This window comes from Zerene cesonia, chromosome Z, assembly GCF_012273895.1.
Source record: "Zerene cesonia ecotype Mississippi chromosome Z, Zerene_cesonia_1.1, whole genome shotgun sequence".
In the NCBI taxonomy this organism is placed as follows: Eukaryota; Metazoa; Arthropoda; class Insecta; order Lepidoptera; family Pieridae; genus Zerene; species Zerene cesonia.
Window position 1 is genome coordinate 8,627,258 of NC_052122.1, and position 27,068 is coordinate 8,654,325.

Sequence of the window (27,068 nt, forward strand, 5' to 3'; positions counted from 1 at the left end):
CACAGCACATGCGCCCTTTCTCACCAATAATTGAAAGCGTCGAGTTTAGCTTCAATTGTTCGCGCCTAACACTAAATTAAGATGGATCCAGCCGAATAAAAAAAATAATCGCAATGTTTATTATTTTACATACTTATGTAATTTTTTCTAAAGCCTACGATGGCGACCAAGTCCTAATAAAATAACTCATAATTAACACTTTTAAGATATATATGAAAGGAAAGGGTTGATGTCAGGAAAAAAGGAATGAAATGGGAAGGGTGTGCAAAAGAATACAGGTTTTCGGCTTCTCCACTCCAAGTGAACACAGTAGTATTCGCATGCTACTATTTGACGGCGATCATCTATGGGAGTGGATCAGCTCGCACCGGCAAAGGCAACATTTCCTTGAGACTGGCCCAATTCGATACAATTTTGTGCTACTCATTTTAGGTACTCGATAACGCAATTCAGAAGAGGTTAATTATTCAAATAACACAAAAATATACAGTTAGATTTCAGATCACCAAATTTTAGGTTTAACCTTTGATTTTAGGCAAAATCATACCTAAAAATCATACATATACGCTGTAAAATATTTGTTTCACAATATCCTCGATCTAAATATAATATGAAGTTCGCCATCCATTAATTTAAAGTTAATAAAACAATTATTGTAACTATTGACGGAATTCACAATACGTTCTTAGGGTAGGTACCTATTGTTTTAAGGACTTCAAGATAAGTATTCAACATATAAACTTTAATTACATCTTTAAATTAGCATACTATATAGTACATAAACCATATCAAATTTAAGTAGGTTTATAAAAATCACATCTACCCTCAAATAAAATTTTCACGTGTGAATGTCATTAAGCAATTTGTTATCGTGATTGTCAAAATAATATCTTACACAATATGGTATAATTGATCAATTGAATAAAACTTCGACGATTGGCTACAACGAAACAATTTAAAGCAATTGGAGGCCAATAATATCGAATCGTCTCGATCGAGTCAGTCGTTCGAAAGTTCTCCGTTTTCCCGTGTTTCCCGCGGGGTTGCGCTCATTATGATAGCAACACTGGCTAGCTAGCCGGTTCATCTCTAGTCTCCACATCCCTATCTCAATAATTCCGGGCGAAGGCTGTATTGATTCCAACCATTGCTGCGTTCCCGGCTGCACAAGGCAGACGTGAGTGTTGTGCATATAACTGCTTCCTCTGAAGAAACATTGCAGGTATGTAATATTAAAACAATGCAGCCATTTTAATACGCCACATTGCGAATGTTCTTAAAAGCGTTTATCCGAAAAGTGTTTTTTGGATACTTCTTAAAAATTATACCAACCCTTTGTCTTATCTTTATTTTGTTTTTATATGCAAACAAGCCGGCGCGGTTAGATGGGATTACATTATGCAATATTTTGTTTGTTTACTTTAATAATTTTATGTTTGGTGATAAATTAAATGATATGTTTGGTGTCGTTCTGCTCAGCGTGGCGTCGAATCCTACAGGTGGACCGAGTGTAGGTTGTATTGCGCTGTGAAATATTTTATAATTTTTTTATTGTTAGTAAAAAATTACGTAATTACAAAATCAATAGCTATGATATAGCGCAACCTTAATTGCGCATCATACGTAAAAAGCTTAAAAAGTCAACATAAAGGCTTATATCTACGTCGTGATTTCTAAATAAGCCACCAAATTATATTGCATTGAAAAAATACAATAAACAAACTGGCGAATTTTTTATGAACGAATAATTCTCTGTAAAGCCGACATTTTGCAGTTACTAGGCAACCATGTCACGCCCATAAAGAGCGAGGAATCAATCGATACACCGCGACGCGCAGCTGCAATAATGCATCCCTTTGTGTTATGACCTTTTACATTAAGGCTTTCATTTGCGACTTCCTTTTTCAAACGATATTTTAGAATAATTTCAAACATCTTACATGAAAAAGAACATGCAATTGCGAACAATGTTTACACTTGTAAAAAATATTGTTGCTTTAAGTAGGTATAGGGAAATAGATAGATATAGGGAAAGGATCGCATGAATTAAGATGATTAATTTTGTGGTAGATTCGAAAATGAGCGGAGGCGATTATGACGGCGCGACTCCCGCCAAGCAACACAAGCCCAACGAACCTGTGCCAATATTCGTGGTAGGCGAAGAAATTATTGAGGATAATGATGAGGAAGTCCAAGAAATGGTGCAGGAGCCGAATGTGATCATTGTGCAAGCTCATCATGCATCTCAAAGCGTAGTGGGTGAGACCCATGAAGCAACCCAGGCAGTTGCTGAAGACGAACAATATCATACTGATGATTCGCAGAGCATCGTGTCCGATGATGGACAACGCGATGTACAGAACGTGAAGCAAATTTTGATCGTCAGTGAAATTGATTCTGATGATAACGACAACGGCGAACGGGAAAGCGATGCCGGAGCTTCCGGTATGGAAATTTTTAAAACACTTAGAAAAAATTCTAGGACAAAATTAACAAAATATTAATAGGACATTCATTTACAGATAATGAATACGAAGCATATGGTGATCACGATTCCCAAATTGATGTTGACAAAATGAAGAAGGTCATGGTCGTCAGTGGAGGTGACTCAGATGATGACAGTTTCTGCGATGGCGGGTCAGAAAATTCTGACGGTAAATCAGTTTAAGATAAATTCGAGAGTATTGTCTGCTTTGCTATAGTGCATTAATATGTTTCACAAATTATATACTTTTTTACATAACAATTTAAGAGATTTTGTTTTTATATCATCACCACTACATTACATTATATAATAACGTTTTTAATTTGAATAAAAACCTACTGCGAAGAAATAGACAAAAGTATAATGTATAAAACTGTATAAAGATATTTTTCAATTTGCCTGTAAATCCGAAGATTTAGCGGTTGGTCAATCTATTTATTACTTGGAGACATTATCTACAATTCGGTACTTTGTTTTAAAAGATTTTAATACGAATGGAGGTAATGTATAATACAATTCATCCAGTAACGGGAGAGAATAGAATTTTAAAAATAATATTATTCTATTAGCATGGTCATGATCATGGTCATTACTTGCATTGCATGCTCATTCCCCAATTACGATCAACACAATGTGAAGTTGCATGGAAATAAATTTGCTATGACGCCACTCTTCGGAACTTTGCTTTTGAATTGTATTTTAGCTGTTTTATATAGTTTAAAAAGTATTGTAACTTGCAGATAATAACGGTCTGCCTCCAGAATGGCAGATGAATTGTCAACCTGGCGCGGCACCATTCTATTACCACATCCCAACTGGTGCCGTCACCAATATTAGGCCATATGTACCTGGCTACAAGGTAAAGCTACAGATTATACAATTTCTGCTACATTTATTGCAAATCTTAACATTTACCGCTACTTTAATGTCGGAAATTCACATGCTTATGTTCCATCAACATTGAAGGAATCAAAGGATCACTAAAGTGTTTAATTTTCAGAAGAGCCATTCTCGCACTATGGGCTATGAACTCAGCGAGGAAGAGTAAAATAATTACTATTAACCATCAATTATATTATTAAACTATGCAGTTTATTCGGCTCGCTCCGAACTGCATATATATATTGGAATATAAATTTAAATATTAATGATTAATGATTTCCGTATCACACTTGATGTAATCTATGAGATATGAGAATATGACCTCTTCTAGAGATGTTTTACTCAGTAGGAACTGTACTTTCTTTTACTATTAGAAAATTACCAGAGGTTGTGTGTTTTTAATTTGACTGAATAGTTGTTTACTTATATTTTACTATTGTATGAATTATATTGTACTATCATTATCATTGATCATTTTTCATTGAAAATGAAATTGATGTACTGTAGCATAGTCAATCAGTAGGTGTTATTGAATGTCTATTTACACAAAAGTCATTGTGAAACATATTTAATACTATAAGACTTGAGGAAACTATGGATGTACTGAGATACTCTTACTTGTCCTATTCTTGTAAACTATTTATTTATTCACCCCTTGTTTAGTTGAATTAATTTCGGTTCATTGAAAATGGATCGTTTCAGGAAATTATTTCTCTCAAGTTACTATCTAATTTTTTAAAGTTTATTTGGGATGTGATAATAAAACTATGGGAGCTTTAAGCGATATTGCGTGCTAGAGTAAGATTTTGGAAAGTTGAAATTAATTATGAATATTATCTAGATACACAAATTGCCTAGTTCTAGGATGGACATGAAATGTTTAGAACGAAATGAGCTTTTACTCGAATAGTTTCTTTGGATAACGGAATATTTATTTAATAGACTATCCCCGACTGATTCATTTATATTTTGAATCTTACTGTTGAAACTTAAGACATTTTTGTACAAACTTATTTTGTATTCATGTTTCATATATAATTTAAACTAAAATTAAGAATTTATTTACTATGAAATTGTATCCGAGCCACATAATTAAATATTAAATTTGAGGTGTTTATTGGAAAAGTCTAATGTTGCGACCGCAAACTTTATTGGTACCAATAAAAAAAAAAAAACTTACTACTTGAGGGTAGTTCGAATTCACTGAGTCGCCCTATACCTTTTGGGATCAAGTCAGTCAAGTATCAAGAAGTTTATATTTTATATAATCATGGTTTAAAAAATCTACATGAGCTTAGAAACATGAGGGAACATAGCTTAACAAAACTCGGTTATTTTTAAATACCTTCAGATATATTATGTGGTCGAAACATTAGTACTTGATAACTGGATCTAGGTCCAGTAGGATTTGACAGGGATTATATAATATTTAGAATCACTTATTATATGGCTCGGGATCTATATAACCGATGTAATTAATGTGAATTTTAAACACTGTCTTGGTGGAAATAAATAAATTTGATGTGATTGTTTTATTACTACATGTCCACCATACCTACCCACCCTCTTCTTTTATATCTACGGAGTGGTTCTTCTTACGTGCCTTGGATAATAATTAGATTATAGGCATATTTACTTAGTAGAGCTGAAGAAGATTTGTGATTTAATTCGTGTGGCTTGTGAAGATCGCGTCGATGCATAGGACCAGTTATAAGCTCTGGTTTATATCGTCCTCGTACGTAGTAAGCAATAGAGTACTGACGAAATTTCATTGTGTTCCGTGCAGTAACTTTCAGTGGCAAGAGTATGGGCTGTTGAATTGTTTTCTTATAGGAGATGGTGGTTCCTGTTAGGAAACGATCACCACCGCCCATGTACATTTGCGGAGGGCAAGGTGAGTAAATGAGATGCCAGCGTTTAAAGAGGGAGGGCAAAGATAAGATTTATAACGTGAGTAGAAAATCACCTTCGAGTATCCCATTCATGGTACTAAATACACTATACATACAAAAGTAGGACTATACCCCCATGACAAAAGATTAGTGTTGAAAAGTTAGTGGCCTGTATCGTAGGTATTCGTTTCTCTATCCGGGCCAAATGTAAATGTTCATGGTAAATGGTGACTCGTGGTCGCTAAGCATCAAGTGAACCAGCAGCTTCTGTGTCAATTCTGACTTTAAAAAAATTGTGAAAGGTTCATTTCTTTATCTCGATCGTTCATGATACCGCGCTAAAAGTATATTTTTCATTATAAAAGCTCACACCCATTATATGTCCGACACTAATTTCAGTAATTTTCATTGAATGAATTTATAACACTGTAAAATTATAAACAAGTATATTCAAGAGCTAATTTCTAACAAAATCTACTTGTATCATCATTAAACTTAATTCATGTATCGAATACTACCTCATCCTATATTACGAATTTACAGACAATTGTCTGTAACTTTATCCGTTGCCCGGGGAACGTTCCTATGATTAACAAATCAATACCTAGTGGAAAATCACTGGCAGATCCCGGACAGCCTTGGCGTAGAGTAGCATGCGCTCAAAATCCTATCGATTTTCTCAGTGCATACGATATTGCAGTTAGAAATTCAACCCTATTTGCTATATAGGAGAAGGTTCTTTATTACATTCACGTATGATTGAGTGGGCGTTTAACAACGCAATTCTGCTGGATTACATCTCAATTATACCTTCTCATTTATGTTATATTTGGATTTCTTAGAATAATTATAAGCCTATTAGTATATAACTATGTACATGTTAACACATATTATCTGAAGCTTCATGCAATTTCATAAATTTAAAAACTGCCTATTTATTTCAAAATTTCGTATTCAAGATCAAATTAATCAATTCGACATACTTTTGGCCATGCTCGTATATTATTCCATAATGCCAATTGATCATTTCAAACATGTCACAGTCCGCCGACCCTACCCTTTTTGTTTTATCCTTTGTATTCTGCATTTGATATGCACCTAACGCTTCGACACGAATTGGGCCAGCTCGCATCGGAAAAGTACCACACCCTCACCGAAAACTAGGGTGAAATTGTAGCTTGCTATTGTATTTTTAGTGGGAGATCCGGAGGTCCGTTTCCCTTTTCTCACACTTCCCACGTCATTCCCTCTTTCCAGTCATCAATCTTTTCCTCACCCCTCACACCTTAAAAGCTGGCAGCGCATTCGCAGACACTACCTCTGCAAATGTTTATGGGCGGTGGCGATTGCTTACCATCAGGTGAACCACCAGTTCAGTTATTCGCTATAACATAAAAAATCCCCTCTCTATAATACACGACAAACCTTTATTCTTTTCAACCGTCTATAAACTTTTACGTGATCAATATTTCTGTCAGTGAAAAGAAAGAAGTAACACAACTTTACTACAACGTATATATACAAGAGCTGTGGTACCTCAGAAAAAAAAGAATAAAGGGAAAAAATCGGAGTTTCAAGACCGGTCGAGCGTGCACGTAATATTTTTTTTAATTAATCTGCACATGATCCACATCACCGTTGCTCGAAACGATGAAGGAAAACATCGTAAGCGAACTGATATGAAGAATCAAAAGTTCGCCAACATGTGACATCTAACCGAAAGCGAACCCGCACTTGGCCAGAGTGGTGGATTAAGGGCTAAACACCATGGGAGGCCGTAGTTCCTGCATGGGTAACATATATGGGCTGAGGATGATAGACAAAAACGATATTTCAGCAAATTTCCACTTCCTCTTTTTACGTTTTATTTAGACAACATATTATGCACGATCGAATAATCATTCTTTTTCCAAGATTTCCAGTTCCAGAATGGGCAATGACCGTGACCATGGACCCAGGATCGGGGCTTTCAATTCAAGCAAGTATGGATTTAATTAATATTTCAATTTTTCAACACGTTCTCGACATTACCACCGCATATAATAAAAGAAAATATAGAAATAATAAAAAAGAACCCACATGACAAAGATTAAAAAGTTCGAGAACTTCTGACATCTGAAATCTTGTAGGACGTCGTTTTTTCTGAAGTGAGAGCAAATAATGATGACGATGACAGACAACAAACAGCAAATAAATTGTCTAATATTTAATTCCTATTTATATGTTTCTAACCATATATAACCTTGAATGATATTGTTTCGTATCCTTTTTTATCAGCACAGGTTTCCGAGCTTGTGGCTCGCCCGATAATCGATCACGCCCATTTTGTGCGGGGGTGTGAAACCCTCCCCGCCACGAGCTGCCCCGAGTCGTGCCGAAGCAGCGAAAGCATACTCCACTCGCAAATTCAAAGTACAATATTCTGATGGCAGTCTACTTATTCCGAACAAATATCACTTTTTATCGGAATAAAACTACTTTCAAAGTATACACTACTATTATACAATTTATCAATTATTAGCGTTCCGCCCGGGCTTCGCCCATGGTATATATATAGCCTATAGCTTTCCTCAATAAATGGGCTATCTAACACTGAAAGAATTTTTTAAATCGGACCAGCAGTTCCTGAGATTAGTGCATATAAACAAACAAACAAACAAACTCTTCAGCTGTATAATATTAGTATGGATTTTGAACGTGAGCGCAGAACCGAAGAGTTCTGGGTTCGATTCCCGGAGCTGAGTAACAAAAAAGTATCATGTCCTGGCAAGACAAAGAAGGATGATACGTCCATACAGAAAAATCGATCAGAAAAACGATTATGTAACAGCTTCAAACCCCACAAGTGGGAAAACCCTTCACACTCTGATCTATGATTATCCGGAATAATATAAAGCAAATTCGTCAATAAATTATCTTAAAGCAATGTAAAAAAAGAGAAATACACAGTACGGAAAATGTTTTATTTGTAAATTTGTGATATGATCGTTTTGTTCTAATCTCTAAATCTAAACTATACATAAAACGTATTGTAAAAATACAATACATATTGAGTTCGTGTAAAAGCAATCACAAGTAATATTTTTCTCCGACTTTATAATACAATCAGATTATTGAAGAAAAACCCATTCAACTTTGAGACGTGAGGTTTTCCAACTGAAAAGTGTAGTCCATTGAATTATATTTCAAGTAACATGGCATTGGGTAAAACACTATTTCTAAAGTTTATTCACAAAATCAACAAATCTATTTCTACACAAGACAAAAACACTTCAATACCACATAGTTCTAATATACAAAATATAATAATTTATGGAATGCATCTTGAACAAAAAGAAAAGTTTTAACATGACTTACACATGTACTACAGACATCAAAAACTAGTAGCATAAGAACCTTATTATATCCTATCAAGTTTATATGAAAGACAGACAAAGATTTTTAACATATATTATGTTGGAAGCTACAAGGGCCTTCTTTAGGCGAGTTAGAATCGATAGAATATAAAAACGTTGTGCACATTATACTTAATTCATTGTATCTAGCAATATTTAGACAAAACAATTCCAAGTGTATGTATAATTACTACTCTTAACAAAACATAATAGGTATATATCCATAATATAAAACGGTTATTGGAATGTTTGCTGCCTTAAAATCTCTGGAGTATCTGTTAGTTAATCACGCAATATTTAAAGTTATACAAAAAATAAAATTGAAAAAAAAAACTATACTACTACACACAATACGAGTATCTACAAACAAATCACCTACGTCCTAAGGAGGACTAATTCAAAAAAAAAAAAAAAATGGGACCAAATTACTAATTACAAAATTGCTTATCAAACAGAGAAAGAATCATAACATTCGCTTGAAAAACCCTGGTCGTTATCGAGCAAAAAAGCCACAAAGCCAAACAAAAAACAAACCTGTCCAATTGAGAAGCATCTTACGTTTTGGGACATCGGTTGTGAATAGTAACTTTGTAATTGCTAAAGAACAACTCTTTGTTACAGGTGAGTTTATATAATATACATGACTTTGAATAATTTCTATACCTATAAAAAATTAACATTAACCAGTACAATATAAGTTATAATCACGTTACACAAGACTCAAAAATAAGAACCTTCTAAAAACGTCATATACCACTAATATGTAGAATAATTAAAATAATAATAAAAACGTTAAACAGCTTCGAAACTTAACTTCGTGCTTTTTGCTCTATTTCAGACTGATTATTGAATAACATAGTTCATTCCAATTTAAAACTTATAAGGATGAATAACAGTATTATTAAATTTTGGATAACTAAATTCTAAATTTCACTTTCTTGTTTTGTTTAATACAAAATTACATAAATGTTAATATAGATATATCTTGATATTATAAATTAATTGTAACATGTCCCCATGTATCGTTTTATGTTATATATAAAATAAAAAATGTATCATATTTCATAACTTTTTAAAATATAGAATACATAGTTTTTATATTATACTAACAGTCCGCAATTGCAAAATCATTAAGACTGAGTGAATGTTTATATAAGAACTTCATTATTCAATTATTGCATTGCAATAACAATGAAACCTTACTAATATTATTAAGCGATTAAGGCTTCTAAAATTGTTTGTATGCGTGTAGGTAATCTTCGGGAATACTGAACCGAACATATTTATTATTTCACTAACAGAAAATAAGAACTCTTGAAGTCTACTTTATAAAGACAACGTTTGTGCTTTATAGACTTGGTCATTTTATAATAAACGCCCAAACAAAGTGGGTCAGCTAGAAGATAAGAAATAAGACATATCATGCCTCAAATGAATCTATGGAACGAGGTATTCGCAAACTTATACATTTCATTTAAGATTTATTGACATTTTATTTATAAATTTGATCGGTATAGACAAATGTCTTATTGTAGGTGTAAAGAAGTGAATAATTCATCAAATGAGAAATAAATGATGAAATCTAAAGGCCAATAACATATCATAAGTGAAATTACGAAAGGGATACAATGTTAATTGAAGAAAAGCTGTCTCATAATACTTATATATTATTACTTATGATATATTTAATTGACACACAGCTTGCTAAAAAAGGGCCTGTATTTAATTAGGAGTGTGATAAACGAATCAACATAAACAATATCTCATAAAAAGAAAAAAAAACAGAAAATTGTCTAATACATAAAAAGATGAGGCACTATAGGCGTGTATACAAAGACTAATAGTGAAATTACGTCTCTTCATATGAGACATCTCATACTAGCAGTGGGATGCTCTCTGCTGCCTCCAAGCTGAGTGGAATCCAGCTGCTGAATCCGAATCGGAGTCGCCTTCTTCGCTAACTCCAATTTGGGCTCGGGGCTGAAATATATAAAGTGATTATAAAGCATTTGAATCCTTTAAAACAACATATGTAATGGTAAATAAATGACAAGGACCATGACATGGGACTGAACAGAATTAGAAATTTAAGAGTTCTTATCGGATTTCAAACGCAATACAATACGAATACTTGGAATGTCGGCATAAATAACGTAAAAATATTACATTTAAACCCTTCGAGAAGAGAATTATATGTGTAATAAAATTTATCATACGATTCTCCTCTAGAAGATATATTATTATTAAACAAATACATACTTTTACTTCGAAAATTTTAATTTAAATGTCGATAAATTTTTTCTAGTACATTACTGATTAATTACCTTTATTTTAATATATCTTTTGTTGTGTTGGAATACTTTTCATACTTTTCATTTATCCATGAAATAAATAGAAAATATAATAAAAATATTAATTCTTTTTTAATATAGATATATTTAAAACGAAATGGCGAGTACGGCTTTCATTGAGATATACTTTAATGTAATTTTGTTAGTTAACTTGAATGTTTTTGATTATATTTTGTAACTTCCTTCTTTTATAAAAGAAATTTCATAGCGCGCCATCTATTTCTAAATTGGTGAAACTTACGCTGCAGGCTATATATATGTTACTGGATTATATAAATAAATATACATATGATCAAAGCTGATGATTGACATGGAAAAAATGCATTTATTTACCTACAAATAGAGTATAAATAAGATATTTAATTGTTTCATTCTGATGATATAACATTTAGTGTGATTGGCGATACTAAATTATTTTTTATTATCATACCAATATTATACAGGTTTGTGCGAATGGACGGATGATTTTCTTTATAATTTCACAAAAAAAACTACTAATAAAACGTGTAAATGAAAATGATTGATATAGTCTGTATAAGCTACTAGGTTACTGTCAAGACTTCTTTGCTACTCTTTTATAATATTAAGTACCTGGTCAGGCGTGGAGGGTGTGCTCCTACTGTGCGAGGCAACACCCCTTCTGCCGCTAGCGCCGCGTCTTCGCACTTTGCTGCTCATGGGCGGCGGCATTAACTTGTCCTCTTTCTATATGTATATGACAAGTTACAAGTGAACATTTGATTTGTACATATTTATAAATATTATATGCGACAGTGTGTTGTGAGACAAGTGAACATGTTGTTTTGTTGTTTCACGTCGCAACAGATTGAATTTATAACATGATTTTTGTGTTTGACAGATAGAGAGTAATATTTCTACGGATGAAACATCTAATCCATCGGATTTTACTTTAAATCGAAAAGGCGGGGGGTTCTAGAACAGACCAGCTTGCAAGGAATAAACTGATTTTCAATTTGTATGCGCATTACACCCCCCCCCTCCCCCTCCTCCCTGTTCGCTGAAGAAGAAAGAAACATCGTGAAGATACCGCCATATCAGAATAATCTAAAAGTTTGATGTGACGGCGTTATGGACTAGGACCTGAACTCTCACAGGAGGCATGAATGCCTTATAGTGGGAATAAAGACGGTCTGATGATGGTGATGATATAATGAAATCGTGATCATTGAGTGGCAGTGATGATGAAATGTTAAAGCCGCGTTGGTAATATATAATATATACAGGGTGACCGTTGAAGGAGTCGCATTACGGAGTTTCGAGAACGCCATAATGTGATACATGGAGATTATATATAATGAAAGATTACATAACATAGGGTTAATTAATATTAACCGTAAGTTAGGTACTACTGTCTAGTGGCCAGTCCCTTTCTAACACCTCTGTGACAGTGCGTCATCACCACGCACGATCATCATTTTGTTTTTGTATGTACTGTATAAATTGGGACAAAAGTTAAAGACATAATATTTTATAAATCAAGCGTATTTTGATCAAAAACACATTTCACCAGCCATCCGGTGTACGAAAAGGACGAAGCACTATACTATTTTATATTATACTAGCTGCACCCGCGACTTCGTTCGCGTTTGTCAATCAATACTTAGATTGACGTTCACCCCTCCCCCCTCAGACACCGTATCGATTTCCGGGATGAAGAGTAAGATCCCTTCTCGGAGTAGGTGCTATAAACATATCAAGTTGCATCAAAACCCGTTCAGAGTTTTTGCGTGATTCTCATTCGAAATACAGACAGACAGGCAATTTTTTTTTAAATTGCATTTTATATTCAGTTTCGACAATATAACGCCCCACAAAAAAAAAATATCTTCAATGTACAGAATTTGACCATGACCATTCGTATAAAAGATACAGTTTAAGTTCAACTACCTGTATATTGTCAGCGGATCCCCAGGACTTCAGCTGGTCGCTGTCATCCGAACGCCTGTCTAGACTTTCTCTCGCCGACTTAGGCACGTAAGCTGAAGACCTAGTCGCCCCGACGCCGAGGAAGTTGCTAAACGCCTCCGTGGTTTTCTTGACTCGAACATTAAGTGAACCAATTCGGAGAAAACTTTCTTTCTCTGGAATATATTTATTATTCGTTATTCAATTTGCATATGTTTGTTTTACCAAAAAAAATATAAGTAATAAATCTCTATGAAATTCATTATTTCCTTTAGTATCACGCGTGAACAACTAAAGCAATATCGCTGATTTATTTTGTTACAGTTTGATATTGTGTTTCATTATATACTTCATTTTTTGAAAAATATTAAGAAATTCTAACAGCTATTACATCTTCACAGGTATGACAGTTCGCACGAAGACAGGACAACACAAATATACATAAAAGGGAAGTATCTCATGAATCTATTATTCTAGTATATGGTTCAGAAATATATCACAAAATAAAAAGAAATTCTAAAATAAAAAGAAATCCTTCACCAAACCTATATTAATTCTATTTTATTTTCATGCGATAAATTAGACCATTGATAAACCTTTTCTTAATAAACTTTTGTCAGAACATAATTTTGCTTTAAGATTAGTAACAAATATATTATTTAGTAACAATATTGTTTACAACATTAAATCCAATATTTACAAGTATTATACATATAAGATTTATATTCTGTGCTATATATGAAGTAATAACAACAGCGGTGCCTTATACAACGAAAGAGCGCAAGCTATCGACCTCTATGAATAAAATACATCTAATAAAATTAACCACATACTAGATTCAACACAAGAAAAAACAAGTAAACGCTACAGACAATAGACGACACATGTGACAAATAATTCCCCCTTCACATATGTTCTTACTTGACGGATGCACGTATAACGACGGAGTTCGAGTCACTGTTATATTTGGGGGATAGTTAGAAGTTGGCGCTGTGGGTGTACGGCGTACGCTATTCGATTCTGATTCTGGAATATTTTTCGGACAAGTTTTGAGTTTTGACGATATTTCCACACCAATGGAATTACGCATCGTTGAATGTTTTTAACTGTATGGTCATTGTTATCAAAGTGATGTTTACACATCATGGCGATTTATATTGTAAATCACAGGGCCATTATCAAAGTTATCATCATATGAGGATAAACTTGACAATAGAGATTATATGAGAATTTAACGCATGATTATATTGTCATCTTTCGTTTCTTGAAAAGTATTAAAAAAAAATTATAAACGCTCATTTGATTTCATTTCGCTAATGTGGAAGTCTACGAGTCTTATTTAAAAGAGTAACTTTTTATATATACTATATTATACGCATATTTGTTTTTATTAGTTGTTTCTATGTATTGATTACATGAATTTAAATACTGAAGTGTACCTGCGAAATACATAGTACATTTTTCTAAAGCAAACATTTTAGTAATCACTTAATACATACGATATTTTGTACGAAGACATAATAAATATAATAAGGCTTAATTGCCCAAAACGTTCAAAAACTGACAAAATATGGGAATACGAAACATTTAATTATAGAGTAAATGGCTTCAATCCTACTAATATTATAATTTCGAAAGGTTGTAAGGATGTGTGTGTGTGTGTTTGTTACTCTTTTACGCAAAAAACTACTGAACCGATTGCAATGAAATTTGGTACGTAGACAGTTGGATAACAGGAATACATATAGGCAGCTTTTGATCCTGATATTCCAACGGGATAAGGACTTACGCGGGTGAAACTGCGGGGCGCAGCTAGTACTATAATAAGTTGAAAACATTTGCGTTACTTACTGCGATATGAGCCAGGTGACAATGATGTGTCCATATGAACCAAATACTGTCTTGGTTTCTTTCCGGACCAGTCTCTAACATTAGGATCGGCATCTGAAATATAAATTTAATTTTTACAGAACTTTCATGTGAAACAAAAATAACTATTTTCTATTTAAGCACTCCAAAGTCTAATGAAATGGAATGAAATTACATAAATTCACTATAAAACACAAAAGGAATCGAGTCAATCGGTTAATAACCCAAGGAGTTATCGAATAAAACAGCCACAAAAATACATTCGGTCAAGAACGTAAGTGTGTTCTGAGTGCATTTATTTATGTAGAATGTCGCAGTAGTCCAATTTAATAGTTTTTATAAGTTACAATAGATGGCGTTGTATTTAATTTTCGGGATACAGTTACGTAATCCAGATGTCTCTAAAGCACACTAGTGAAAGGAAATCCAGGAAGCAAAACTTTCCTGTGGTCACTTCTGATGTGTATGATAGATGGAGTTATATTGAAATAAAATTACTTCATCGAAATATATTCGATTCCATAAGGAAATATATATGATATTATTTACAAATCATTATATTTACAGTATACCTAGTTATATAAATGTATATTCAATTTACAGTTTTAAAATGTATTCAATACAGCGAAGGGATTTAAAATGAAACGTGTGGTATGTCCTTCTTTCAAAATTTGATAACCTAAGACGGAGACATCTATCTATCCATCCAGAAAACTATGTATGCACCCTTTCGCCTGATTTCATGCATTAAACATGGATTCTGGTAGATGGCGCTATTTAGTCATATTATAAAGGACAAAACCCTTAGGCCATATATTGTAATTAAAATAAAATTTTTGAATATAATATGTAGTTTCTTTTACTCATAAATTCAAAATTTATGTACATTCACAAATACTGCATAAGCCATATTTATAATGTTCAAAAGTTATCGAAGAGAAATATATAATTAGCAGACATGAAAGAAATAATCTGAAGGAGACAATTTATACAAAAACTTTATTTAGATTTTGGATTCTCCATATATATACAATCTTTTTTCGTATAATCGATTGCTAAACCATTGCTACGATCGCGACTTTTAGATTAGAATTGATCTGTATGGCATCATACAGTGGATTATGGCTTGAACCCTCATAGCAGGCTTGTGTCCTCTTTTACATCATTTTTAGTTTTATAGCATTCAAATGTTTAACAAACAAGAAAATTGATCTTGAGGCGAGATTCGTACCAATCATTCGCTGTACCGTGACAACGCCTGACCTCTCAGGCACCAATGATACAAATATTTTCAAATTTCCCTCCTTAAAAAAATTCTCATACTAGCAAAGCTTTATACAACTATACATTAAACTACTATTAGGTACAACAGACACATTTTATCGTTTCAATTTGTAATATTTAAATTAGACTTACCATACACTTCCACTAGAAGTCTGTACACGTGTTCATGTCGAAATTGCATTGCAATATGCAATGGCGTATAACCCTGAAATGTAACCAATTAGCTATGACAATTTAATATTACTTAGTTTAGTAAATTCCACTTGGATATATTATAATTTGTCGATATTGTATTGTATGAGTACAAAATGATTAGATGAAAAAAAGTTAAATATTTTTGATGCAGATTTAAAAATGGAATTTAATTTATTCCATTTCAGTCATTCAGTTCGATAAGATCAAGTACACACTGAAATAAACGAATACTCCATATTCGTTTAAACTAATAAAAATCCTCCAACAATCAAACGCCGGGGGCAATAAGGATCTCATAACACACATCAAACATATTAAACTCGAATTCAATATTAGAGTGACAGCTGTAACATAGAAAGCGACGAAAGAGAAAAAATAGGCGTCGCAACGTTATTTAATGTTTCCCACACCACGCCCCGGGATTGAACTATATTATTAGGACACGAGTAAGCGTAAAGAGGCAGAGTTTCACACAAATATGATAGTTACAGTACAAATAGATTCAGCGGCCAATTATACCAGTTAGTAGATGTTTAGCTGAATCTTTTAGGCAGGATTTATGTTACTTATGGCCCTTGATTTAAATTATTCTAAAGATATATATTAACATAACAATGATTTACACTTTTATAGAATAAAACAGTATGTAAGATCTATTAGGTACTATAATAGAACAGATTTTAACAAAAAAAAAATAAATAAATAATGAAAGTACGTATACTCATTGAGTATGAAAACAATACCAGAACCACGCGCCACCAGCAAACACCACTAAATACTACATATCTACAATCTGCCTCGATACACTCACAACACTAGCACGATACTGCTACTTAAAAGCGTTATAGTCCCCCGGAATCAAGCGGGCAAGCGATAAAACAGCGACTTACCCCATTCTGCATCCGTCGCCGCCACATGAAAAAGAGGATGACACTTTAATAGTACCGTAAAACGGGTTAAACGGCGCGGCGAGATTTGATTGAGCACTAAACCCGCTAACGATTATTGCTAACTACGTAAACAGCTTATTAGAACGAGGCAAATTTAAGCGTTCACGATTTGTGAGACCGAGCCGTCCCGAGTTAGTCTTGACTCTCGACTTATATGATACTTCGTGTAACTATTCTGTTATTTATACATTATTTACCATTGACTACCGTTGGACTTATAAGATACATTCATAATTACTAGCCGACTCACCAATCTTCGTCTGCTCCGACACAATTGCAACATTGTATTGCATTTTTTTTATGTTTCGTTATAAGGAATCGAAATGACAATGAAGTTCAATATACGAAAAGCATAATAAATAATGTAGAAACAATTATGCTATAAATAAATCTTCTGTATTGATAGCTGTCGGTAGTATGTATTGGTATTTTGTCGTAAACTATTCAAAAGTTCCGATGAGATTTTGACGAAATCTTTAGCCATATAAGATGAGCCCTCTTATGTTGTATAAAATACATAATAAATGCATAATTTTGCGGTTAATAAAGCTAATAGCTCACCCGGTTCAAATTATGATATCTCAGAAATGAGGCATGATGGGCTATAAATATCCAATAATAATGGATGTTTAAAAAACTTCTGTGCATAATCTTAAACAAAACTATTTTACATATAGGCTAACGGCCTATGAAGCCATATTTAAAATACGCTCGGACAACATCCAGAAGAATTTTTTGAAATTGTTCAGTAAAGGCATTATATTATGTATAACATGAACCTTTCTCTCCACTCGGTTCGTATAATGTTCTTTAGAGAAAGCCTTACAATGGGCTCAGAAAATTTATTTGTTCCCAATTGTAAACAAATAAAGTATCTCCATCTAATACTATTACCGGCTTGTTTAAGAAACTGATACATATATTGAATAAAAATATTGTGGTATTTTCTTCTGTTTGATTTTACACGAGTTTAAAGATTAAGGACTGACGGATTTTAATCGAATTTCATCATAGCTTAAGGTCATGATTCCCAAAAAAAGTTAAAATGTATTTCATTTCCAAAAATTACTACACCTTTAAAAATCTCTACGAATAATGTAAATAAAACAGTGTGTTTTATCTATCCGACATGAACGAAGCAAATTTTATAAGGTGATTTTTTATGAGATAAGAGACTACAGAGTTATACAGGTATATTACCCTGGTGAAACATCTCATTCTCATGAGAACTTCATTTGACTGTACTGTATTTGACACGAGCGAAGCGAGTAATAAATACAAATAACATAAAGAATTATGTAGATCTGCCGTATGCTTAATTTGAAATGTATATAATTTATTAAATTTTCACAGTTTTACTAACACTAGATATAATCACGTATTTCTACACCTAACTAATCAAATACAAAATCATAAAAAAAGAAAACATAATCTCATAGAAGAGTTATACTCACAGATCTCTCGTTAGCAGAGTGACGGTGGATGCCAGCGAGAAGTTTAACCAAGTTCTCATCACCCCTCTTACATGCCCAGTGCAGTGCAGTCTGGAATTAATTACATTTATCATTATCTCGTTTCGACTGCTGGAAAAACGAAAACCCAATAAAAATTCTAACACCCGGATAATCTGAGAAAAGCGCATCATTTCATCTGAAGGATATATTATTCTACATGTTTGCAAAGCAGACTTTATTTAGTAGGTATAGATTTTTGAAATATATGGAGATTTAGGACAAATATATTATTGAAATTGAACTTTGAAATTAATTTTATTAGATATTGTTTTAAATTTCATGGAATATTGAGTTAATTAAGAATTTAGCAATTAGCTGCTAAGAACGCTAATATAATACGAAGTTAGGTTAAATTTGGTTGAATACTTTTGTTGTGTGTTGATTATTGCCAAGACAATGGAAATGTCCTTCGCTGTAGAAAAACCGATCTTCCCAAAGCGAGTTGTTTTACATCCGAGTTTCCAGTTATTGGGCTGTATTGAAGCTTCCGCGGAGCCTCAAATGTATTCAAAACGAAAGGGAAGAAATGTTCTCCAACAATCTTATTAGCTGATAGCGCCAAGGCGTCTCTAAGTATACACTACGAGTCCACTAAGCAAAGGCCGCCACTTAAAGCCTAAGCCCAAAACAAGATACTATCACGAAGAGAGTTTAGTAGGTCGAAAACAAATTACTTGATTGCCAGCCTTTTATTTTTATATGTAAAACATTCTGATGGACAATATAATGTCGAAATTATAGCTCTTTATAATCGGAACGTATTAGAATGATTTGCATTCAGATTAAAGATTATATTTTGGTGAAGGCAGGCGTCATTAGCATAGTTATAGGAATTAGGTGGGCTATCGTAAGTGGTCATTTTAATTTTTAATACGTTAAACGGCACGGAAACTTTGAGAAACCGGTGTTTCGAGAGCAACCAATGTTTACATGCGTGTAACGGATGCTGAGACGTATTCTCATAGCAATCCCGAATGTTGTGAAGCGTTTCATATTTTGTTTGTTTTTGCATATTTGCCGTCGTTTAATTGGAACTAAAAGAATCGGTTTCATGTGAGCAAACATGGAATAGGAAATTATATGATAGTCTATTGATTGTATAGAATTGTCAGATAAGTGTTGATCTTCAAATTTGTCCCAAGTCAAATTTTGAGTCATCTATTATGACGGGGAAAAATATCATTATAGTTATCGATCACTACGTTCCATTAGGAATAATGATTTTCCCAACAAAGTAACAGCTACATAAAAATCCATTCAATTAAAGAAAAGTTAATCCATTGGAATGCTACCAACATATATGTAATTATCATCAATACTGTACGTATATTAAGGAATTATTTGGGTTTATCAATAAATAAAATAATGAGTATTTATTGGTGGCTAAATTGATGCAACCTAATTCTGGGCAATTATTTTAATTGTACTCCAATGTCCAGTCCAGGATATTGCAAAAGATTTATTTTCCCAAAAAAAAAAAAAAAACACTCCGTCGTGAATGGACCCTACCACTCACTTTTTAACGCCGCGCGGTAAGTCTTAAATTTCACGTGCGAAATAAAAGGAAAAATTGCGATTCCCATTCTTGAGGAACTCAAAGGCGAACCGGTTCCAAGTAAACACAGAGTGGATATTACTTTATCTGAGGGCACTAGCAATCGGCGTACGTACAAGATGTAGGCGTGATCATCGCTGATTCAGTGGGGTTGTTAGCGGCGGGCGTTCCTAGATTCTACGTCGGTAAAATATTGAACGTGGGGAAGCGTTGTTAATTTGCAGCATACGCCGCCGGTGCGATTTTATACGTAGCTCGTTTCTCGACCAAAACTGGCGACCGCTTTTCGGCAGATGCGGCCAAGTGCGCTATCTAAGCAACTGTAGGGGGCGCAATAAATTCATAGTTTGTAAAATAGTGCTTGGCGATTTTGTTTACGTTGCCGGTTATATGAAAGCCCTGGATAAGGTGACTTGGCGATTTTATTAAACCATCATGCTCATATTAAGTAATTATCTATTTTTCGATATGATTGAAACTAAATGTTACAGAGAGTCTCATTTAAAAATACTAATCACAACATATTATTTAACATTTCGATTGAAAACTGAATTTCGAAATGGTTACGGTTACAATATGGAAGAGGGAAAATCTAAACTAAATACGTTCTAGTTCGGACAATAGTAGTTCGTAACTAGTATAGTATACAATCCAGTAACTGAAATAGTTCAGAGTTTTGGACGAGTATTCAGCAATGTTCGTTGAGGTTCAGTGTGCTTTGTGAGACTCCAGTTTAGAATCTCAGAAAACACAATTTCAAGAACCAAGCATCGTATCAAATTGTTTGAAATTCTCTGAAGGATAACGATGATGTAATAATAACTTTGAAAATAAACAGTTTGATATAATCGGCGCGTAAACAATACTATAATATATTTGTATAATAGTATGTATAATTAAAGCAGCAAGGGTTGTTCCTCTAATTATATATACATGATACTCTTAGCCGGTTTATAATGTAAAATTAAAATTCGTGTAAATTAAAATCCATTGTCTTAATATTTATTTAAGTCCATACAAGCGCTTGTAATTTGAAAATACTACTCTTGTTTTATGGCTGTTATAATTAACACATTGGCCAAGCGTTCGCGTAAAACAAAGTCTAATTTGGGCAATAAAATTTCAATAATTCCACATTCGCGGCCAATTCGAGATCACAGTCATAGATATTACGAGTTATAACGTAAGGAAAATGATGAAATCATAAAGATTACATGTTAGATTTATGTACGGCCACTTTGTTAATAGCTTAGGTAATAATTAGTATGGAAACAGTCTTACGTGGGGTAACACACTGCAATGTTATTGTGTTTTACAATGGTTCTACATTATTTAGTGATAGCTAGAGAGCTGACGGCTTTTCGCTTTATAATTTCAGAGCTTTGACTGCGTTTTTAATTGAGTATGTAACTCATAAATATATTTAGAATCACGACCAGTTTGCTAAGTTTAATAAAGAATCATACTTACATACTGCAGAACGACGAAAACACAGCACATGAAAAAAAAATAGGGTGATTAATGTTGGTTCAAATAAAGCTTTTGTATGCGTTTCAGTACGCATACAAAAGCTTTGTAAATATATTAAATATGTATATGTAAATATACATATGACATGTATTTTGAATTAATGGTGAAATAATATGGTTTTTTAGGTTTACTTTTAATACTATTTAAATTTTCATACAGTAATTACGAGGATAGGTAGATATTAATGAATGACATAAGATAGGTACAGTCACATAATTCTATCAAAGAAGTTTTAAAGAAAATAGAAATAGAAATAGATAGAAATTTTAAAGTTATTTTCTATAGTGATAACAAAATTAATATATTAAAAAGTTTTTATGTATGAGAATTTTTTTAGCAAGTTGCTACGGTTAGGCAAGAAACGCGGGTTCGAATCCCGCCCCGTGATCGAGTTTTTTGTATTCTTTCAAAAAATTTTTCATTTATAAAAAAGCATTTCAATGCTATAAAAACTAAAAATTAAGTTCTTGTGTAATTGATATTTATATTCATTATCTGTATGGAAACAATGAAGACGTTTTGAGTGCTCTCTCAATTTTTTTTAATAAATTATTCGATATAACATATTCTAAATATCAAATGGTGTGTATATGTTTAAATATAATACCTACAATTTCTAGTGATCTCATCATAATTACATTTCGATATCTAAACTTTTCTCACAACAGTGATATATTTTGAATATGTAAGTTTAAAACGAAATAATCTAAGAATCCCTATAAAGGAGATATCTTAGGCCAACATTTCCGTGTACTCCGGCAGCCGAATTTACTAATTTATCGTCGGCTAACGCTAATAAATTTAAAACAGGATTACTTGGTTCGTGCACAAAGCAAAGCTTTATAATTTGATATAAATCTCCTCTCGACTTAGTCTATTTATTGCATGTAAGACTAATTTAATATTGGGTACCGACTAATTGGAAAATGTTGAGAAATTTGATTTACCGTGAAATTTAAGTTTGTTACAGCAATTTCAATTAATAATTATTATGCTCTAAAACTAAATAAGTAATTAGTAAATATTTTTACACTCATAGAAGGTATCTAACTAAAACGTGATATAACTGGAATTAAAAAAAATATCTAAGAATACACTAAGTATATATTGAAAAGTTTTATTAACTGCACTACTACGTACTTAAAAGTCATTTAAAAAGAGCACTGAAAAAAGAACCTTAAACGAACCGCATACGATACAAAAAACAATGAAATGGATCGATCAGCATCAAGCACAAGATCGACGGTGTGGTCGCGCAATGAACAAGCGATTAGCATTAAATTATTTTGAGACCTCACAATGCCCGAGTCCATAACTCTAAGTGAATTTATGTTTAGACAAATTCACAAATGCCCGAACCGGCTCTAGGGTCAATAAAACTATTCGACTTCCGACCACTTTAAAGTGTAAATTGTTATAGGTCATTTTATTTTGGCCTCGTAAAAAGCAATTTTGTGTTCTGTGACCGGACGCCGATGTATTCACTAACCTCGACGCGTACGGTCGCTCATTAACGGAAATCACTTTAGTTGAACTTAAGTGATTTCACTTACGTTGTAGTGTTTCGCAGGTGACACCCTTTGCGCAACTTTTTTTTTTTCCACCTTCGTTGTTTATGTCAGTCGAACTATATATGTGATGTACGTAAAAGTACTTATCGAGAGGTGAAAATATGAGATCTTATAACTACATATATAATATAATAATAATAATATTAAGAAGACGAATAATTTTTTTGCTTAGTGAACGCGCTTCCAAGAACTATTGATTCGATTAAAAAATTATTAGTAGGGTTCTTGATAGTAATATAACGAGTAGTTCTAGGGGCACCAACATGCTACCAATAGGAGCGCAGCAATGAAAGATATTGCAAAAGAGGAAAAAAAAATCCGTAAAACAGTAGAAGCACATTTTATTTGCTAATGTATATTTATACCTACCTATAAGTGTGCTTATCTATATATCTTCTTTGTATACTTAGTGATCCCAATTTCACTCGGTTGGTTGATAAGTTTAATATCAAACAATAACAAAACGCTACCATTTACCATGTTTCAGAATAATGAACCTAACTATCATAGAAGATCCCTTATAGCAGAATGTTTATTAAATATGTACATATATTTACTCTTGAATGCGTGTATCGAATACAAACACTATACGTGCAGCTAATTGCATAAAAATTTCATTCATTCTATTAATACATTATTTTCATTATTCCAAATATTTTTCTATGCATACCAATAACATAAAACTAACAAAAAAGAAATCAAAAATCTAGTTCTGCCCATTTGGTAATGGGAATATATTATTTTCTGATGAATTGCGATTTTTTGTGCATTACATATCTTCAAAATGATATGCTATTACAGGAATAGTTTAAGGGCGGTACAATTGACTCCTTACGCTAATTGGCTTGGAGATTCTAAATTACAAGAAATAAAAATGCTATCAGCGTACATCACATCTATAAGACCATGGTGCCAAGCTAGCCAAGGTACGGTCAGCAGCAGAACCGCTCACGACTCGCTTACGATTATGGCTACGGCGCGATCCTATACCGCCTCACACGACATCCGTTGCGGCGTCATATTGATTGCGTTTGCATGTCCGTCAATTAAGATCCGCGAAACTATGTGTCTTCGCCTGCACTAATTATCATCTTGTCAACTTGGCTAGATGTAATTATGCATACGACCTGACACCGTTGATATACGCATAGTATTAGCCCACTAGCATTTGAATGATATCGGGATTAGCAGTCATCTTTACTATGCGTGACAATGACGAATTCCACCTAGTTACTGCTAATCATATGTATATGTATGTAGTATTAATCTATATAGATGCGTATTAAGATCGTACAATATGATATGTAACGCGATGTACATTAGATTCGCTAGATTAATAACTCATTTGATTCATATGAAACTGCAGTTTTGTTAGCTATACCTACTTATAATAAATAAGTAACCATTGCAAACATAACTTTTTTATAATAATGGCTATGTAATAATATGTTTTACAGAAAACCGAAAACAATGGTGTTCGAATTTCAGAACAGAATTGTGGATATGTTAGATTAATATTAGGTTCAACTTAGGCTTTATTTTATTAAAAAAATCTAGGTTCATGGGCTATTCACGCATGTAACCGAGAGATAAAAAAATTATTTTCGAATATGAAATTAGACGAGTTGTCTCATATAGGTTTTCAAAAATAAAACTGAGTTGTTGTTTCTATGTTATGTGTCTTTCTTTCTTTGTTGTTTCTAAATAGTTTTTTTTTTCTGATATAAACAACGGACGAGATACACGCATACAAAGACGACTTCTTATACGAATATGACGTCATATTGCCTCTTCTTCGAAATCCATGAAACAAAAATAGTAGTTGCGAGTACAAACGAATCCGCGGCATCTATTTTATTGTACCTAATATATCTACACACCAAAGCAGCGAAAACATTTCATATCGTTTCAAACTATTCTCTTAAATTGCCTGATTCAATGAGAAGTCATAAAATTGTTCCGATCAGTTACCTCAATACGAAACTCCGATACATTAAATAAACTACGCAACTTACGAACGAACCGAATTCATGTAACAATTAGATTTATATTTCGATAGAGCTAACAGCGATTATGTATTATCGGGCATAAGCACATAATCCACTTAACCAATTTATGGTTAAGTGAAAGTTGAACGAGGTTAAATGGAATCACTCAAACGATTAGAGGTATATTTTGTATTTTTACAACTAGTTAGATAGTATATACTTACACCCTACGTAGCAACGTAGACATCCATTGGGACATGAAAAAAAAAACAAACACATCATTAATTAAATGTAAATAATTTTCCTGAAAAAACAACGAATGTTATTTTATATACCTACTTCATGCATAAATTACAATTGACAATTATATTATTAAGATAATTTATTAAAGATAGAAGCACCAAATTTAAGAATTAAGCTAGAAAAATACATTTCTAGAAAGTTATTAAATATATTATTAAAAATAGTTCATATATTTTTAATACGTTGAACGTATGATTATCATCACGTTAACATTGGTAGAACGAGACATTTACCACTAGATGGTACCAAGAGAATATTCCATAATGATGTAGCAGCGAATGGCTTAAATACATACCGTAAAGGGATCCTGAAACAAAAAAAAAAATGTTGTTAATACAAAGCTATGTCAAAACAGAATTGGCAGCTTACCTTATAAACACATTAACTATATTTTGATATTGATTTTCCAAACATGCATGAAGATGTATTGAAAAAGAGTATAGAAATATATTGTAAGATCTTTTTTCACAAACAAATTGAGCCGAAATATGTTAATTTTACAAGTTCTAGTCAGTCCTTATACACAGTGCCTATGAGTGAGAATTCCATCCTTACCTATAAGATCAGATTTGTTGTTATCGTGTTAAAATTTGTGTAAGTAGTGTTACTTAATTATATAAGATAAATTCGTGTGAATTTATCTTATATAATTCATACATAAAGGTGTAGATAGTGGAAGATATGGATAAAGTATTACAATATGCGAATACACGCAAATTACGTGCCTACGATTGGCCTACGAAAATGTCCCAGAGTCTTAAGCAACACAACCTTCTGCAGGCCGTCTAACAAATACCTATAACTAACAACGGTTAATGTTCACCCCACTGTGACCCGTACGTTTGTTTACTATAAAGTATTCACAAATAAACATTATTATGAAGTGGGATTTTGCACAAGAAACGAGAAACTAGCGTTCATATCTCACAGTCAGCTATAAACGTCGTGAAGCGTATTTTATTATTTTTAATTGTTATAGAAACTCATTTGTGTATAGAACTAGCATTTCCTAGCGTCTTGCCTGCGGCTGCGCTCACGTTCCCCCACATTATAATGCGTTAGCAATTCCCATACATTATTCTATTTCACCCCTTTTAGTTTCGCTATATAGAAACCTTATTTGTTATTATCCACCTATCATATATCTTAAATCACTCGTTCAGCGGTTAAGGTGTGAATGTACACGAACAACAAACAGATTGGCGTTACGAAGCGTTGCGTTTAAAATGCAATTCTTTTGGAAGATATCCTTGTGGACACATGATAATAATTATCGATTTTCGCCCCCTCTCAGGCCTCAATTCGTTCCTCTAAATCTAAATCCGTTACTCATGTTCTATTCAGCATTGGTCCCAACAGGAATTACCAATGATTGAAC

General features: G+C 33.0%; 2 protein-coding genes across 3 annotated transcripts in view; one reads left to right on the forward strand and one right to left on the reverse strand.

The window, feature by feature from the left end:
- The first annotated feature begins 1,073 nt into the window (after window positions 1-1,073).
- Window positions 1,074-4,890, forward strand: LOC119835624 (clumping factor A-like). 2 transcript variants are annotated; one of them, XM_038360559.1, is made up of 5 exons: window positions 1,074-1,222; window positions 2,071-2,445; window positions 2,523-2,654; window positions 3,226-3,344; window positions 3,486-4,890. In XM_038360559.1, the coding sequence occupies exons 2-5, from the start codon at window positions 2,079-2,081 to the stop codon at window positions 3,531-3,533; spliced, it is 666 nt and encodes a 221-aa protein (XP_038216487.1). In that variant the 5' UTR covers window positions 1,074-1,222; window positions 2,071-2,078; the 3' UTR covers window positions 3,534-4,890. The 2 variants fall into 2 exon arrangements, with proteins under 2 accessions (XP_038216487.1, XP_038216486.1); XM_038360558.1 differs by lacking the exon at window positions 3,486-4,890 and having other exon boundaries at window positions 3,226-3,479.
- A 5,226-nt stretch (window positions 4,891-10,116) lies between these two features.
- Window positions 10,117-27,068, reverse strand: part of LOC119835863 (ankyrin repeat domain-containing protein SOWAHC) — a 45,885-nt gene continuing 28,933 nt past the window's right edge. The window contains exons 5-13 of the mRNA XM_038360916.1: window positions 25,986-25,997; window positions 22,965-22,967; window positions 18,684-18,773; window positions 17,170-17,175; window positions 16,217-16,289; window positions 14,783-14,875; window positions 12,914-13,107; window positions 11,597-11,710; window positions 10,117-10,634 (exon numbers count right to left, since the gene is read on the reverse strand). Coding sequence (XP_038216844.1) covers window positions 10,533-10,634; window positions 11,597-11,710; window positions 12,914-13,107; window positions 14,783-14,875; window positions 16,217-16,289; window positions 17,170-17,175; window positions 18,684-18,773; window positions 22,965-22,967; window positions 25,986-25,997 — 687 coding nt within the window. The 3' untranslated portion in view covers window positions 10,117-10,532. The remainder of the gene's footprint in view (window positions 10,635-11,596; window positions 11,711-12,913; window positions 13,108-14,782; window positions 14,876-16,216; window positions 16,290-17,169; window positions 17,176-18,683; window positions 18,774-22,964; window positions 22,968-25,985; window positions 25,998-27,068) is intronic.